The sequence below is a fragment of the Falco peregrinus genome, chromosome 3, assembly GCF_023634155.1.
Source record: "Falco peregrinus isolate bFalPer1 chromosome 3, bFalPer1.pri, whole genome shotgun sequence".
NCBI classification, from domain to species: domain Eukaryota; kingdom Metazoa; phylum Chordata; class Aves; order Falconiformes; family Falconidae; genus Falco; species Falco peregrinus.
This window is the reverse complement of record NC_073723.1, coordinates 117,111,270-117,125,517: the sequence shown is the minus strand read 5'-3', so window position 1 is coordinate 117,125,517 and position 14,248 is coordinate 117,111,270. Positions and strand designations below refer to the sequence as shown.

Genomic DNA, 14,248 nt, shown 5'->3' with positions numbered 1-14,248 from the left:
AGCAGAGGCAAGGGGGGCAGTGGCCAGGAGCAGGGTGCGAGCAGGGCGACGCGCATGAAAAAAATAACTGTCAGGGCTGGGAACGCTGGATTGTGATGGTTACAGCCGGCACTTGCGAATCGCAGCACTGAATGAGCAAGGAGGAAAAGCCCTGCTATTTTATTCGCTTAATAGCGCTGTCAGCCTGTTTTCCTCGTCCTTACCGTGGCAATGTGAGAGGAGACATCTGCTTTAGTAACCAGGGAACTTTCAAGTATATATATATATTTATGTATGCAGGCTTTAAGCAGGAGAACTCGAAGGTGTGTGCAAAACTGCAACTGTTCCCCGGTTTGATTTGAGACCAACTTACATTTTCCACTGGTGAGGGTCTCAGCTCTGGCCACAGATCTGCAACATCATTTCCAAGAAAGAAAAATAATGTTTTAAACATCCTATGTGCCTTCAGCACGAAAAAGCACACCTTACTAAAAACCTTATCGGGAGGGTCACCTTGAGCTGAAAAAGGACACCAGTCTGCCAGTGTCGGTGCACATACAACAAAAATAAACATCTGAGGGATTGGTACATCTGGGCTTTGTTTGCTGCGCACGGGCGAGGTGTCGGATTTAGGCCACCCTGCTCCATGTGTAAGCTGTGGTTCCTGCGAGCAGCTCTTAATACAGCTCAAAAGCACTTTGACATGGCGTGATGCAACATGCAGAAAGTATGAAATGTTGCTGGAACCCCAGGGAACAGGTATTTAAGAGCTTCCGTGCAGAACTGTTGCTTTTTAAGGCTGCCTTCCCCCAGGTGATTGAGTCTCCTGCAGCAGCAGCAGCTCTTTTCTGACTTCTCAGCGGTAAGAGGATCCCGTGTCCCTCCTGCATTTAGAGCAAGACTTTTGCTGCCAGTAGGAGGGAAACCCAAACGCATTGAGTTTGGGGACAGCAGGGAGGAGGCACGCAGATATATATAATTTCACCCACTTGGCAGATCTGGGTATATGAAGTTCTCTGATGCCCCTTGAAGTGAGCAGATTGCATTCCCCCTCCCTATAGGGTTACTGCCAACCACAGCCCCATCCCCTGACCCACAGGGCAGCAATCGCCCTACACCAACTGCCCTGAGTCCCATTAGGGGGGTTTATAATTACACCAAAGCCTTCTCTGAGCCCAGCGTGGGCTTTCTGCCCCTCCTTGCCAATAAAATCACTTAAAAGGACGAAAAATAATCCAGGGGATTCATTTCTCTGGCTGCACCACCGTAACCGCTTCTGTTTCAATCGCTGGGAGAAAGTCAGGACAAAGAGCCCAGTCTTGCTGGCAGCAAGGCAGCCAAGCCCCGCTGCAAAAAATACATTTTTGTGTTGGGGACACCCCAAAACACAGCAGCCAGGCCAGCCCCCCACCCTCCCCCAGAGCATCATGGCACAATGCATGGAAACCCACAGCCGCCTGCATGGAAAAAGCCAACCCAGGCTGTTGCAAACTTATTTATTTATGAAGTGTGAGGTAATGAAGAAAGTGCTAAATCCGACCACAGTGTTAACTCTAACTGTTCTCAGCAGGTCAGTGGGGAACCCAAGGGTGCCATCCTGTGGGGCCACCCCTGCCAGCACCCCAGGAGGGGACAGGGGGCTCTGTCACCCACACACCCCACTGCAGGCTGGGCAGCAGGAAGCCTTGAAGGCAGCACAACCCCCCCCCCCCCCATGCACCCAATCTGCCCCCTCCAGCCATGCTCCCTGCAAAGCCCAAAGCTTTGCTGGGGAATTTTAAGCAGCTGCTGGTGAGGGGGGCACTCACAAGAGTGGGAAAGGGGGTCACAAGGGTGGGAAAGGGGAAAAAAAAAATCCCCCGTTATTGCATATGGGTGGTTTGGAGAGCTGCAAGGGGGGAACTGGCCTCCGCAAGGACTCAGCTCAAGGGTCCGGCAGCCCCTTCCTGATCTCCCTAAAGTGCAGCAGGACTGAGCCCTCCCCTGCAGCAGGACCGCCCCCCTCCAAAAGAAAGTTTTTATATATATATAAAAAAGCAAACTCTTTACCAATACTTCTCAAAAAGTGGTACAAAAATACAGTATAAAAACACAGTATAAGACTCGCAGTTACAGCAGCAGGTTCTAGAACATAAAATTCAAAGACAAGCTACTGCATGAAGTGGTAAGAAAGTGAGGTACGGTCCAGCCGAGCAAGGGGATCGCCCACGGAGTGTTGTTAACCCTGGGGAGAGGCATCCTGCTGTCACCATCTCCGTGGGGATCCATCCAGAGATGAGCCCCATGCTGGGCTCTCGGTGTCTGCCTCCACGAGCCAAAGCAGACCACGGTCGCTTGGGATTTTTAGGGCGAGATGAACGCCCAGGGCAGCTCTGAGTGATGCTGGTGGTGGCAAACAGCAGAAAGGGCTGCAGGGGCTGCTGGGGAGGGGGAATAGAGCCTGTAAATTGAAGCAGTCACTTGAGAAAGCTTCATGGAGGGACACACACAAGGGAAATCTTGCAACACCCAGTGCCAAGAAGCCAACCCCACGCAGGCAATGCCGTAAAGGGGGGACCCCCCTCTGTGGCCCCCATTCCTGCAGCCAGGAACTGCACCGCAGCCACCCCACAGACACCCCACAGCACCCCATGTGCTCCAGCCCCCTGGGGCCAACAGTTCAACAAACAACCGGAAAAAAAAATTAAAAAAATGTGCAAATTGAGAGGGAGCCAGGGGGGTCGTGGGGACCAGGGTGGGGGCACATGGGGTGCTAGTGCCCCTTGAGGTGAGCAATCCGTTTGAGTAGCTGGGTCTGCCGCAGCCGAAGCTGCCGCTTCTCAGCCGCCATCCTCCTCTCGGTACTGATGAGTGACTGCAGGTACTCGGAGGATTTGCTCAGAATCACCACTTTGGGTGTCTTGGGGCAGCTGGCGAGCCCGGGCACCTGGTCCCGCAGGGCCAGGAAGCGCGAGCGCAGGTCGTTGCGCCGCTTGCGCTCCAGATAGTTGTGGTTTTTCCTCTTGGCCACGTCCTCACTGTCAGAGCCAGGGCTGCTGCCAGCTTTTGGCAAGCTGGGCTCAGGCAGCGTGATGGCAGGGGCTGGCTCCACGGTGCTCAGTGGCTCATCCTTGTCCTGCTGGGGTGGCTCTGGTGGGGGACACGCATCTGGTGGCGAGCGAGCAGCATAGTTGTGCTGCTGCTGGTGGACGGAGATGTGGAAGCGTTTCATACAGGGGTCCAACGGGTCGGCGCGCAGCGTGATGGTGACCGGCTTCCTCAGGCTGAGCGATTGTCTCTTCTCCACTGTCACCACATCGATCTCTTCACCTTCTGCACAATGGACATGGCAAAAAAAAAAAAAAAAAAAATCCCATCAGTTGGGAGCCCCCCAGGTCACCCCTCTTCACCCCGCAGGGGCTCCCTACAGCCCCTGAACAATGTCCCCACTGCCATCCCACAAAAATCTGCTCATGCACCCCAAAGCCACTACGCAACCTCCAGAAGGGATGACACTATTTAAGTGCTCTTCCAACACCATCACACTGGAAGGAGCTTTCCCTCTACATTCACGTGCCCAGTTCCCCAAAATTGGATGGGGCTTCACTTCTGCCTCGCTTTGGTACCACGAGCAACATGTGTCCAACAAAGGATCATCAAGCAAGGAACACCAAAGCCCACCTGCCCGCAGGGACAGGAGGAGCAGGATGGTGGGGACCTGGGGCAGCTGAACTCCAGAGCTCATCCTGGTCGGGCGCTTTCTTGGTCCACTGAAATTGTAAATGAGGGACATGGGGGCAGAGCTGCCTATTGTTCCCCTTGGCTGCAGCTTCCCACTTCGGTGACTTGTTACTTTTCACAAGTGATAAACCCCATTCAGGCCAGGCTTCCTGGGGCCAGAGGGGACAATCCACCCCACCCCACCCCCCCACGGTGCTGGGAGGGAGGGAGAGGTGAAGGGGTCCCTCCAACAGGCTCAGTGAACCTCAAAGGCATCCCAAGCCCAAGCTGCCAGCGTGGGGGAGGTTATCAGAGCTGGGAACAGCAAAACCTAAATAACGCATAACTGAACCCAAACCACCCCACCCGTTGGCATTGCAGGTGCCCCATGCCAGCAGCGGGAAGCTGGTCCCTGGGGACAGAGTGGTGACCGGGCCCCACACACCTGCGCTCCCTTTAGGGATGCGCTTACACCTTTTTCTTAGGTTTTGGGGGAAAACACAGCTGCTCACTACAGGTCCCCCAAGATGCTCAACCCCCCCCAGCAGCACCACCGGCCCACACCCCTCCTGTGCCAGGGCCACTGGTGGCCGCAGGGGCTGGGCTCCAGGGCACCGTCCTGCTTGTGGCCCCCGACACCGCCCCGCCCCCCCCCGCCTCTGGGGGGCTCTGCCCCATAAGCCCAAGCCACCCTGCTACTGGAGCTACTGGGGGGGCGCTCACTCCCCCACCCAGGCCGCGCTCATCAGTGTCACAACGCACCCGGTCTCAGCCACGTGTATATACACACGCGCGCGCGCGCGCACACACCCACCCCACCCCCCCCCGCGCCGCTCATTAATAAAAGTCGGCACGCGGGGCCCCGCCCTCCCCAGCCGCCCATTGGCTGCCTGGCGGGGCCAGCCGGCTACCGCACCACTCCATTGGTCCCCGGCCCCGTCCATCAGCGCGGCTCCTCTCATTGTTTGCAATCTGTTGCTTTTTGTTCGGCTCCCACGTGGCGCGGCCGGATCCGGACCGGGACCCCCCGGCACCGGGACCCCCGCCGCCCCCCCCCCCCAATTTGGGTTAAGCCTCTTAACGCTCGTGACCCGCTTACCGTCCCCCGGGCTCCTAATGGCATTAAATCCCCGTCCCGCGCCGTGACTCACCGGCGCAGGTCGCTGCCACCGGCAGATTTATTAACGGGGTCACGGCATCGCGTCAGCGCCTCCCACGGCAGCCGAGACCCCCCCGCTTCCGTGGAAGCGGGGGAAACAGCGCACGACCCTCGCGGGGGCCGCGAGTGGCTTTGGGGACACCCAGATGGTTTATTTTTTATTTAATTAGGGGCTGAAAATAGGTGGCCGCGGCCCGAGATGCGGGGGGTGGCACCTCCTTGGCTGGTGGGTTTCGGGGGTAGCAACTTCCCAGCCGGACCCTCCGTGTAAATACGACACCCCCCCCTTCCCACGCGAGACAAGCAGGCGCGCCCCGAGGGTGGGCTGAGACGTGCCCCAGCTGATGGGGGCTGCTGCTGCCCGGGCCACCGGGCTACCGCCGCTGCTCGCCAGCCTCCCGGCCCCGGGGACTGTTTGCCTTGTGTCCCGAGGGAATCCCGTCGCGGGTGGGCCCTGTGAACGTGGGGGGGAGCAGCCGAGGTTCGGGGCCGGCAGCCGAGCGCGCTGCAACTCACAAACCCCAAACTTCCCACGTCGAGCTGCAAACTCGCCCCTCGCCCACCTGCCCGCGACGCTCCCGTGGGGCCGGGCCGAGCGAGAGGGACCCCCAGAGCCCCACGCAGCGGCCGGGGGGCTGCCCCACGCACCCTCCCGCGAGCCGCAGGGGCTTCCCGAGCAGAAGCCCCTCGGGCAGGGGAGCAGGGGACCCCCCGCTTTGTTCATGGGGTCGGGACCGGGGCTCGCTTGGAGCCACAACAAAGGGCGGGAGGCGCCCGACACGCACATGTGCGGACACGCGTGTCCCCCACGCGTGGGCTGGGGCGCGGGGGGCCGGGGGCTGCCCGCAGCGCGGCCGAGCGCCTCGATCCCTTACCAGAATCGCTTTGGCCCTCGGATCCCGAGGATGCGGGGATCTTGCTCTCGGCCAGCGGGCAAAGGAAGACGGCGGCGGGATCCACGCACTCGCTCACCGAGCTGCTGAACCCCAGATCCTGCGCGAAGGAGGGTTTGTGGGGGGTGGCCCTCTGCGTGCCCGTGGAAAGTTTCTCTGTCATCGCCTTCTCCAGCCTCTCCCGGGCTGAAAACCCGCTCCACATGCAATCCTTGAGGATGAAAGCGCTCAGATTCCCGAAGATCTCCCCCGTCCCTATGAGATACTCCGGCTCTTCCCCGGCCAGGCAGTAGCGGGAGAGCCAGCCGGAGCGCTCCTCCGCCCCGGGGGTCCCCAGGGGGGACAGAGGGGGCGTGGGGACCAACTCGAACTTCTTCCAGATGTCCTCACTGGGGGCCGTGGAGCGGTGGAAATCCTCCTGGGCGTCGTGGTCGTAGAAGTAGTGCTGGTACGAGTCAAACTCCATCTCTGCATTGGGGAGGGGGGGGCCGGCGGAGCCTAGAGGGGGGCCAGAAAGAAAAGAGGGCATCCCCCGCCCGATCTGCAGTTCCGCTCAGGAAAGGGGCACCCCCAGCCCCATGGATGAAGAGGGGCAGCCCCCCACCCCCGGTGCACCCACCTGGCGGGGCGCTGCGGGGCGCGGCGGCACCAGCCACCGAGCCGGGACGGCGGGTGCATTGTTCCCCCCCCCGCTCTTATAGCCTGTCTGCGGCGCGCGGCCCCGCCCGCCCGCCAATCGCCGTGCTCTGATTTGCATAGAGGGCGGGAACCTGCACTAATCCCCGCCCTCGAGGGGACACGGTGTGAGGCATACCGCGGCACCCCCAGCCCCAGGGTTGCCCGGTCCTGCTAACGGGGCTGCTAACGGGGCTATTAGCCAGTGGCCACCCCGCGCGTCGCGCTGGGGGACCCTCGCTGCACCCCGCCAGCCCCCGATGCCGTCCTTAGCCCATCAGAAAGGTCAGGGCTTGTGGTTCCCCCCTCTGCCAGCGCCAAGGAGCAGGGGCTCCTGCAGGGAGATTTTTGGCCACTAGCCACCAGCCTGGGGACGTCTGGCTGAGAGCGATGGCAAAGCAACCTGGAAAAGCGGGGACAAATCACAGGGAGGCATTGCGGGCTGCCAGAGGCCACCCCTGAGTGCCCTTTCCCCCCCACCCCCCACCTGGCTGTCCCCCCACTGCCCGCTGGGCTCCTGGGCTCACTCCGGGGCATTGCCACCTCCCTCCGCTGCAGCCACCCGTTGCTGCTGCGTGGCCGTTCCCTGCGGGCACAGGCAGTTTCAGCCCCAGGGAAGCAGTGGGGTCACTTAGCGTTTGTGCCCTGCGCAGGGTGCCACCTCGGGTGCCACCCAGAGGCACCACCACACCCCTCCCAAAGCCCTCACAGGCCCAGCTGGGAGCTTTGCCCCTCTGGAAGCCACCAAGTCCAGCAAAGAGGTGGCTAAAATCAGGAGGGGCCATGGGAATGCCAGAAAAGCAGCGCTGGGGGACATGGCACTTCACTCTGCACGCCAGGGACACGGGCTGCAGATGGAGGAAGCACGGGGGCTGCAGTGCTGCCCCTCCCCAGGGGCTGGGAGCTGCCGGGGAAGCCAGGAGCAATGGGCCGGAGGGAAGCCAGGGATGGCCTGGGATGCAGCAGAGCTGTTCGCGCACACACAGCTCCCACCACCAGCCCCATCACTGCTGCTCAAACTCAGCTGTGCCCGTGTGGCACCCAGCACATCCAGCCTTGGGGTGCGGAGAGACATGCTGTGTCCTCAGGGACCTGGGCAAGCCCAGCAGGATGCTGCATCTCCCCATGCCAAGGTCCTTCTAGGAAGGGCAAGAAATGCTGTGAAAACACGGTGAGGCTTTCACTTTATACACTAAAGACTGTGGCGTCATTACGCACACACGTGCTGTTACAAAGTTCACCTGGGACCAGCAGATTCCCCGCAGCAGCGTGCGCTAACCCACCCCAGCCCCCTCCTCTCGCCCCTCAGTGCAGTTCGGGCCACAGGATCTGCCCTGGCTGGAGGCGCTGGGAGCTGGGGGTGCTGGGCACTGGGTCCCCCAGCTGCAGCACCAGCCCTGCAGGGAGCCAACTGCCCCAGTCCAGCAAGCAGCATAGACCAGTACAGCCCAGTGCAGCCCAGCCCTGGACTATTGTGTATGGGGTTTCATGGACCAGTACAGCCCCGTACGGCTCAGCAAAGCATAGCCCAGCACAGCCCAGTGCAGCCCAGCCCTGCACAGTCCTGTGTGGTGCTTCACGGACCAGCACAGCCCAATACAGCCCAGTACAGCCCAGCACAGCCCAGTACAGCTCAGCAAAGCATGGCCCAGTACAGCCCAGTGCAGCCCAGCTCTGCACAGTCCTGTGTGGTGCTTCATGGACCAGCACAGCCCAGTACAGCTCAGCAAAGCACAGCCCAGTGCAGCCCAGCTCTGCACAGTCCTGTGTGGTGCTTCACGGACCAGCACAGCCCAATACAGCCCAGTACAGCCCAGCACAGCCCAGTACAGCCCAGTACAGCTCAGCAAAGCATGGCCCAGTACAGCCCAGTGCAGCCCAGCTCTGCACAGTCCTGTGAGGTGCTTCATGGACCAGCACAGCCCAGTACAGCTCAGCAAAGCACAGCCCAGTGCAGCCCAGCTCTGCACAGTCCTGTGTGGTGCTTCATGGACCAGCACAGCCCAATACAGCCCAGCACAGCCCAGCACAGCCCAGTACAGCTCAGCAAAGCATGGCCCAGTACAGCCCAGTGCAGCCCAGCTCCGCACGGTCCTGTGTGGTGCTTCATGGGCCAGTACAGCCCAGTGAAGCCCAGCACGGACCAGCCCAGCCCAGCACGAACCAGTACATCCCAGCGCTGCCCGGCGCGGTCCAGCACAGCCCTCCCGGTCTCCCCCCGGACCCCCCCGGCCCCGGGCTCCGGCCGCAGCCACCGGCGGGCGCAGGGCGCCACCTGCTGGGGCTCGGGCAACGCCGGGGCCCGTGACGGTGCCCCGGTCCGTGGGGCGGGGGAGCGGGGGGGCACCCTCCGCAGCGGGCACCCCGTCCCCGCTTAGCAGGGCCCGGAGGCGAGCTCGCAGCGGGGACGGCGCTGCTCACCGCTCCGTGCCTCATTTTCCCCTTTGCCCCGGCGGCAGACGGCACGGGGGAGGCGGAGGGGCAGGGCTGGGAGCGGATGCTGGGCTGGTGGCTGTCCCCAGCATCCCCGAGCATGTCCCCAGGGCTGTTCCGTCACTGCTTTCCTTGCTGGCACTGGGGTGCAGCTGAGCTTGCAAAGCTTCGCCAGCTTCGTGAATCTGAGTCAGCGCAGCAGGAGGGTGCTGGGCCCGGGGCTGTGCTTTCCCAGCCACGAGGGTGCTGTGGGGTCCCCACCACGGCTGCAGCACCCTACATGCCCTCCTGACCCATCCAGAGCAGTCATGAGCACCCCAATCCCGCCTGGCAGCCCATGGGGCTGGGACAGGAGCCCAGCACCCAGGCATCCCCCAGCAGCCCGGGCTGATGTCCCCTTTGTGCTCCGGTGTTGGCCTCAGTCCCCAGCCAGGTTGGGAGCCCTGGGCATGTCCCCGCAGTGTCCCCAGTCAGGCTGCTCCCAGCCCTTCACCCTTCCTGGGAAGCATGGGTGAAGCCTCTCTTTCTTTTTAGGAAACAAATTGCCCTGTTGGCATTAAGGGCAGAGGCTGCGGGGACACATCCTGCCCCAGCACTTGCAGGGACAGGGGGTCACGGCTGGGGACACAGCTGGCACTGCCCCAGACCGCCTGCTCCAGCACCAACACAACCCCGGGGCGCGGGAACAAAGGCTCCTACAACCCATAGCTCTCGGCCATGTCTCCTGCCCCCTCCTTGAGGGCCTCGGGGACCTCTCCGGCTTTTCCCAGGATGAGGCAGGAGTTTGTCCCGGCTTCAATGGGCTCCAGATGCTTTGAAGGTGCAGAGAGCTCCTGGAGAGGGCTGGAGGGGCCGCGCAGCCCTTTCATCCCGGCCCTTTCATCCCGTTTCTCTCCAGGCACTGGGCAAACAGGACCCAAGAGCCTCTCGCTGCCAGCACCCACGCCGGCTGCGCAAACAAGGCTGGGTGGGTGAGTTAGTGCCCCAGGGGCTGTGGCACTGCCGGTGACAGGGCTGGGGGGGCCACCCATGGGCCAGCCCAGCACCTCTCTGTGCCCCCCAGTTGCAGGGTACTGGCACGGCTCCCCAGGCAGCACCAAGCACGTGCCCCCCGGTGCTGGCACAGCTCCACGGGAGCTGCCGTGGCCCAGCTGGTGGCTGGCACAGCTCTGGCACATGACGCAAGGCAGTTCCCCGGGTTGTCGTGTCCCCGTGTCCCCGTCATCGTCGTCCCCCCCCCCGTGCCCTTTGGATCCCCACTGACAGCAGGGACGGACTTTGAAGCTCCAGCCCCCAAGTGCTTCCCCACGGTAGACAGCCACCCTGCGCCTGGCAGGTGTCCCGGTGGCACCCTGAGCTGGGGGCTGCCACTGGCTGTCCCCATCCCACTGCAGCAGCAGCCTCTGAGCCACCCTGCTATCCCCATGGGGGTCCCGAGGCTCTGTGCCAACACCCCCCAGCCCCACCTGGTCCCCCTCAGCCTCATGACGTGCTCCCCAGGGTCCCACCCAGGACTGGTGTGGGCAGCACAGGGCAGCTGCCACGTGCTGCCATGCAATGTGTCCCCTTTGTCCCCGTGAAGCAGCGGCCATGGGGGCTGGCTGGGCCCTTGCAAAACGCCGGCCCGAGTCCCTGTGGGGTAACGGGAGCCCCGTGAAATACTGCCCAGCTGTATGGGGCAGGGGTCAGCACTCACAGCCCCGGGTTTACACCAGCCCCGGCTCCCTGGGGGTGCAGCCAGCCCCTATGAATTTAGCAGGCAGCGAAGTCCGGAGGAGGGGGTGGAAAACACACCGTCAGCTCCAGCCCTATACATCCTCACCCCCCCCGGGCCCATTTTGCCCCCAGCACACCCTGCCTGATGCCGGGAGGTGCCCTGAGCCCCGGTGAAGCTCTGCGGTGTGCAGGCGGCGCTGGCCCCGATCTGGGCAGCAGCCCATGGCCCCCCCCAACAGCTCCAGGACCAGCTCGCTGCCATTTGCTCCCAGTCCCACCATCCCAGTCCTGGCCAGCCCAGCCTGGCAGGGCTGTCTGGTTTCGGGTGTGCTCACGCTTGCTCAGCTCCTGCTCCAGACTGCGCCAGATCCGTAACAGCGAGGAGACGTGGGTGGCAGGTGGGATGGCAAAGCCGTCATTCCCTGGAGCAGCCCCCATCCCTATCCCTGTCCCTGGGCCTGAACCATGTCCCCAAGGGCAGTGTTTGGGTCCCAGCCCCTGAAGAGTCACCCTCAGAGCCAAATGGTGTCCCCAACTCAGGCATGTGGAGGCCAGGATGTTGTGGCATCACTGTCAGAGGGATATTTGAGCTCTGGTCTTGCCTGCAAGGCCATCACATCGAACTTGGCATCCTGGTGCGAAGGGTGACAGTGTGAGGGGCCCAGCCTCAACCACCTGTGGGTCCCTGGGGACCCCAAGCCTGGCAGGAGCCGCAACACTGACATCCCCGCCGGGATCAGCCCTCGGTGGTTCATTCATTGCTGTGGGGATCCCCCAGAGCATCTGCTTGGGAGGAAGGTCTAAAATCCCCCCCGGAAATTGTGCAATACCAGATTTGGGGAAGAAAATCCTCCTAATCCAGGGAAATCCTGGTCTTTCCACTTCTCCTACTTGATATGTAGGCAGGGCTACACCTGTCTGCAGTCTTTCTGCACAATCTCCGGCACAAAGGGCTGCCCATTGTTCCCCTACAGCCGCCTTTCCCAGAGGCAGTTTCTCAGTGCTTTGCTCAAGGTCAGGAATGCCAAAAAGCATCTGGAGCTGAGAAGCCCCTAGGACAAAGGGAGCAGAGATATGGTGCTGGGGCCAAGCACTACTGGGAGCTGAGGACAAGACTACCCTGCCTCCAGGGAGCCTGGTCCCTCCAGAAGGGACAAGTGCCACCATGGGAGTCCCCTCAGCTCCTGCACAAGAGACCTTCTCTGTGGAAAGGGAAACAGAGGCACTGAGCAGGGACCCTGCGGATCCCTGGTTCTGTGTGATGGGGAAGCAGAGCGCTTTGGGGTACCAAATCTGTGCTTTGGGGTGGGCTCAGACAGGGACACAAACCCACATGGATGTCCTCAGTGGCTGCACTGATGCCGCATGGGGACACAGTCACCCCCAGCAAGTCCAGGCCATCTGCTCCACGCTGGCCCCCAGCACGGGCAGGGAGCTGCAGCCACGCCGCACAGCCACACGCTTCTCTCGACCACCCAGCACAGGGGGTGGCACACACCCCAACACTGAGACCCCTTAAAGCGCTGATGCTGCTCACTGCAGCGCAAGGTCGTGATGCTTGTCCCAAGCTCTGATGCTCAGGGAGGGCAGAGCCCGTCCGATTCGTTACACGTGTGCTGGCAGACTCAGGCACAAGCCCACCCCTGACACGAGGCTCCTTCCTCCTGAGGGGCTTGGGAAGGTTCTAGCTCACACCAGGCTGTCCCAGGGCTGCCCAGTGCCAGTCGCACCTGAGCCAGCATGGCACAGCCGGCGTGGCCAGGAGCCTGAGGCAGGTCTCTGCCAAACTGGCCGGGCGAGTGGCATTGCCCACACCTCGCTCCCCTCTTGCTTCAAGGTATTTTGTGTCACTGAACAAACTTGGAGAGCCTGAAGCCTGGCACAGACCCCCGTGCGCAGTGGGTGGCACCCCTCAGCACCCAGCGCGGCTGGGCGCAGGCTGCGTGCGTGGCAGAGCCGGGGGAACGCAGGAAACTGAGTCAATGGTGACACCAGCACGGAGCTCCCGAAACTGGGGAGTGCCCGGAGCTGCTGTGCCACCGCTCCGTGCCAGGGGCCATCTGCCTCGCTCATCCTCAGGGTCTGCTGCACCCCAGGTCCCTGCGCGGTGCCAGCTGCCCATCCTCCCCGCCCAGCCTCCCTGCCTGTCCCTGTCCCCAGTAAATGCAGCTCCAAGCCCAGCTCTAAGTGGCAATCAGGTGCTGGCACTGGGTGCCACGCTGGCCCTGCTGGCTCATCTCGTGGCACATCTCAGGGCGCTCTTTGAACCCCAGTGGCCTGAGCCCGGTGGAGTGGGTGGCTGTCACTGTGGTGACATGGCACTGGCACAGGTGTACGTGTGCCTGCAAGGGGGCAAACAGCACTGGGTACAGCCAAGAGGTGCTGGGATTGATGTCCAGGTGGCCGTCCAGCATGGGGGACACTGTAGGTGACCCAGGGAGAGTTGCTGGGACCTGGGAGTCACCATCACCCCCTGAAGCTGGTGTGCAGCACACGGGGGCCGTGGGGGCTGGGACGGGGATGGGGGCAGGGTGTCCTGCTTCACCTCAGCCCCTTCAGTGGGCCCACGTGGAGGGGGATTAAGAGTGGGGCCATGCTGGGGCTGGCACTGAGGGTCTCCAGTCCCTGGCCCTCACTGGCTAATGCCCCTGGGAACCCATGGGAACATCTTCCAGCCCTGTCCCCTTGTAGGGCAGCACAGTGTTCGCTCAGCCTCTGCCCTCAGTGGGGGCACCCGGGGAGACAGGGGGATGCAGAAAGGGAAGGGGTGAAGGGGTAAAGGGCTGGGATGGAGGGAAGGGATGGAATGGGGGGATGATGGATGACAGGATGAGGGATGGGGAATGGAGGGGTGAGGGGATGAGGGATGGGGAAGTGGAGGGATGAGGGATGGTTGAGTGGAGTGATGAGGGATGGGGGAATGGGGGGGTGTGAGGGGATGAGGGATGGGGAAGTGGAGGGATGAGGGCTGGGGAATGGGGGGATGAGGGCTGGGGGAATGGAGGGGTGAGGGCTGGGGGAATGGGGGGATGCGGGGTGGGGGGCGGGGATGAGGGCTGGGGGAATGGGGGGATGAGGGGTGGGGGGCGGGGGATGAGGGATGGGGGAATGGGGGGATGAGGGGATGGGGAATGGAGGGTGAGGGCTGGGGAATGGGGGGATGAGGGATGGGGGGGCGGGATGAGGGATGGGGGAATGGGGGGATGAGGGATGGGGGAATGGAGGGGTGAGGGCTGGGGGAATGGGGGGATGAGGGGTGGGGAATGGAGGGGTGAGGGATGGGGGAATGGAGGGGTGAGGCTGGGGGAATGGGGGATGAGGGGGTGGGGGGCGGGGATGAGGGCTGGGGGGAATGGGGGGGTGAGGCGGTGAGGGGCTGGGGGCACAGAGACGCGGAGGACGGACGGGCAGGCGGGCGGCGCCGGGGCCGGGGGCTGGAGCAAGGGCCGGGCCGGGCCGGCGGAGGCGGCGGGGGGCGGGGCGCGGGCGGGCCCGGCCGGGGCGGGCGCTGCCGGTACAAGGCCCGCGCGGGCGGCGGCGCGGCCCATTCATCGCGCACGGCATGGCCGGGGGCGGCGGCGCGGAGCGGGCCCGGCCGGGGGGGCTCCTGCCGCCCGCCTGCCGCCAGCTCGCCGCAGGGTGAGCTCCGGGCCGGGGGTGGGGGGCGGGCCGGGGCCGGGGAGGGCTTCCCGGT

At 63.1% G+C, this 14,248-nt stretch overlaps 1 protein-coding gene across 1 annotated transcript; it reads right to left on the bottom strand.

Moving 5' to 3' along the window:
- Window positions 1-1,461: 1,461 nt before the first annotated feature.
- MYCL (MYCL proto-oncogene, bHLH transcription factor) lies at window positions 1,462-6,388 on the bottom strand. Its single transcript, XM_055800867.1, has 2 exons — window positions 5,713-6,388; window positions 1,462-3,291 (listed from the first exon to the last, which is right to left on the bottom strand). The coding sequence occupies exons 1-2, from the start codon at window positions 6,257-6,259 to the stop codon at window positions 2,732-2,734; spliced, it is 1,107 nt and encodes a 368-aa protein (XP_055656842.1). The 5' UTR covers window positions 6,260-6,388; the 3' UTR covers window positions 1,462-2,731.
- Between the last annotated feature and the right edge of the window lie 7,860 nt (window positions 6,389-14,248).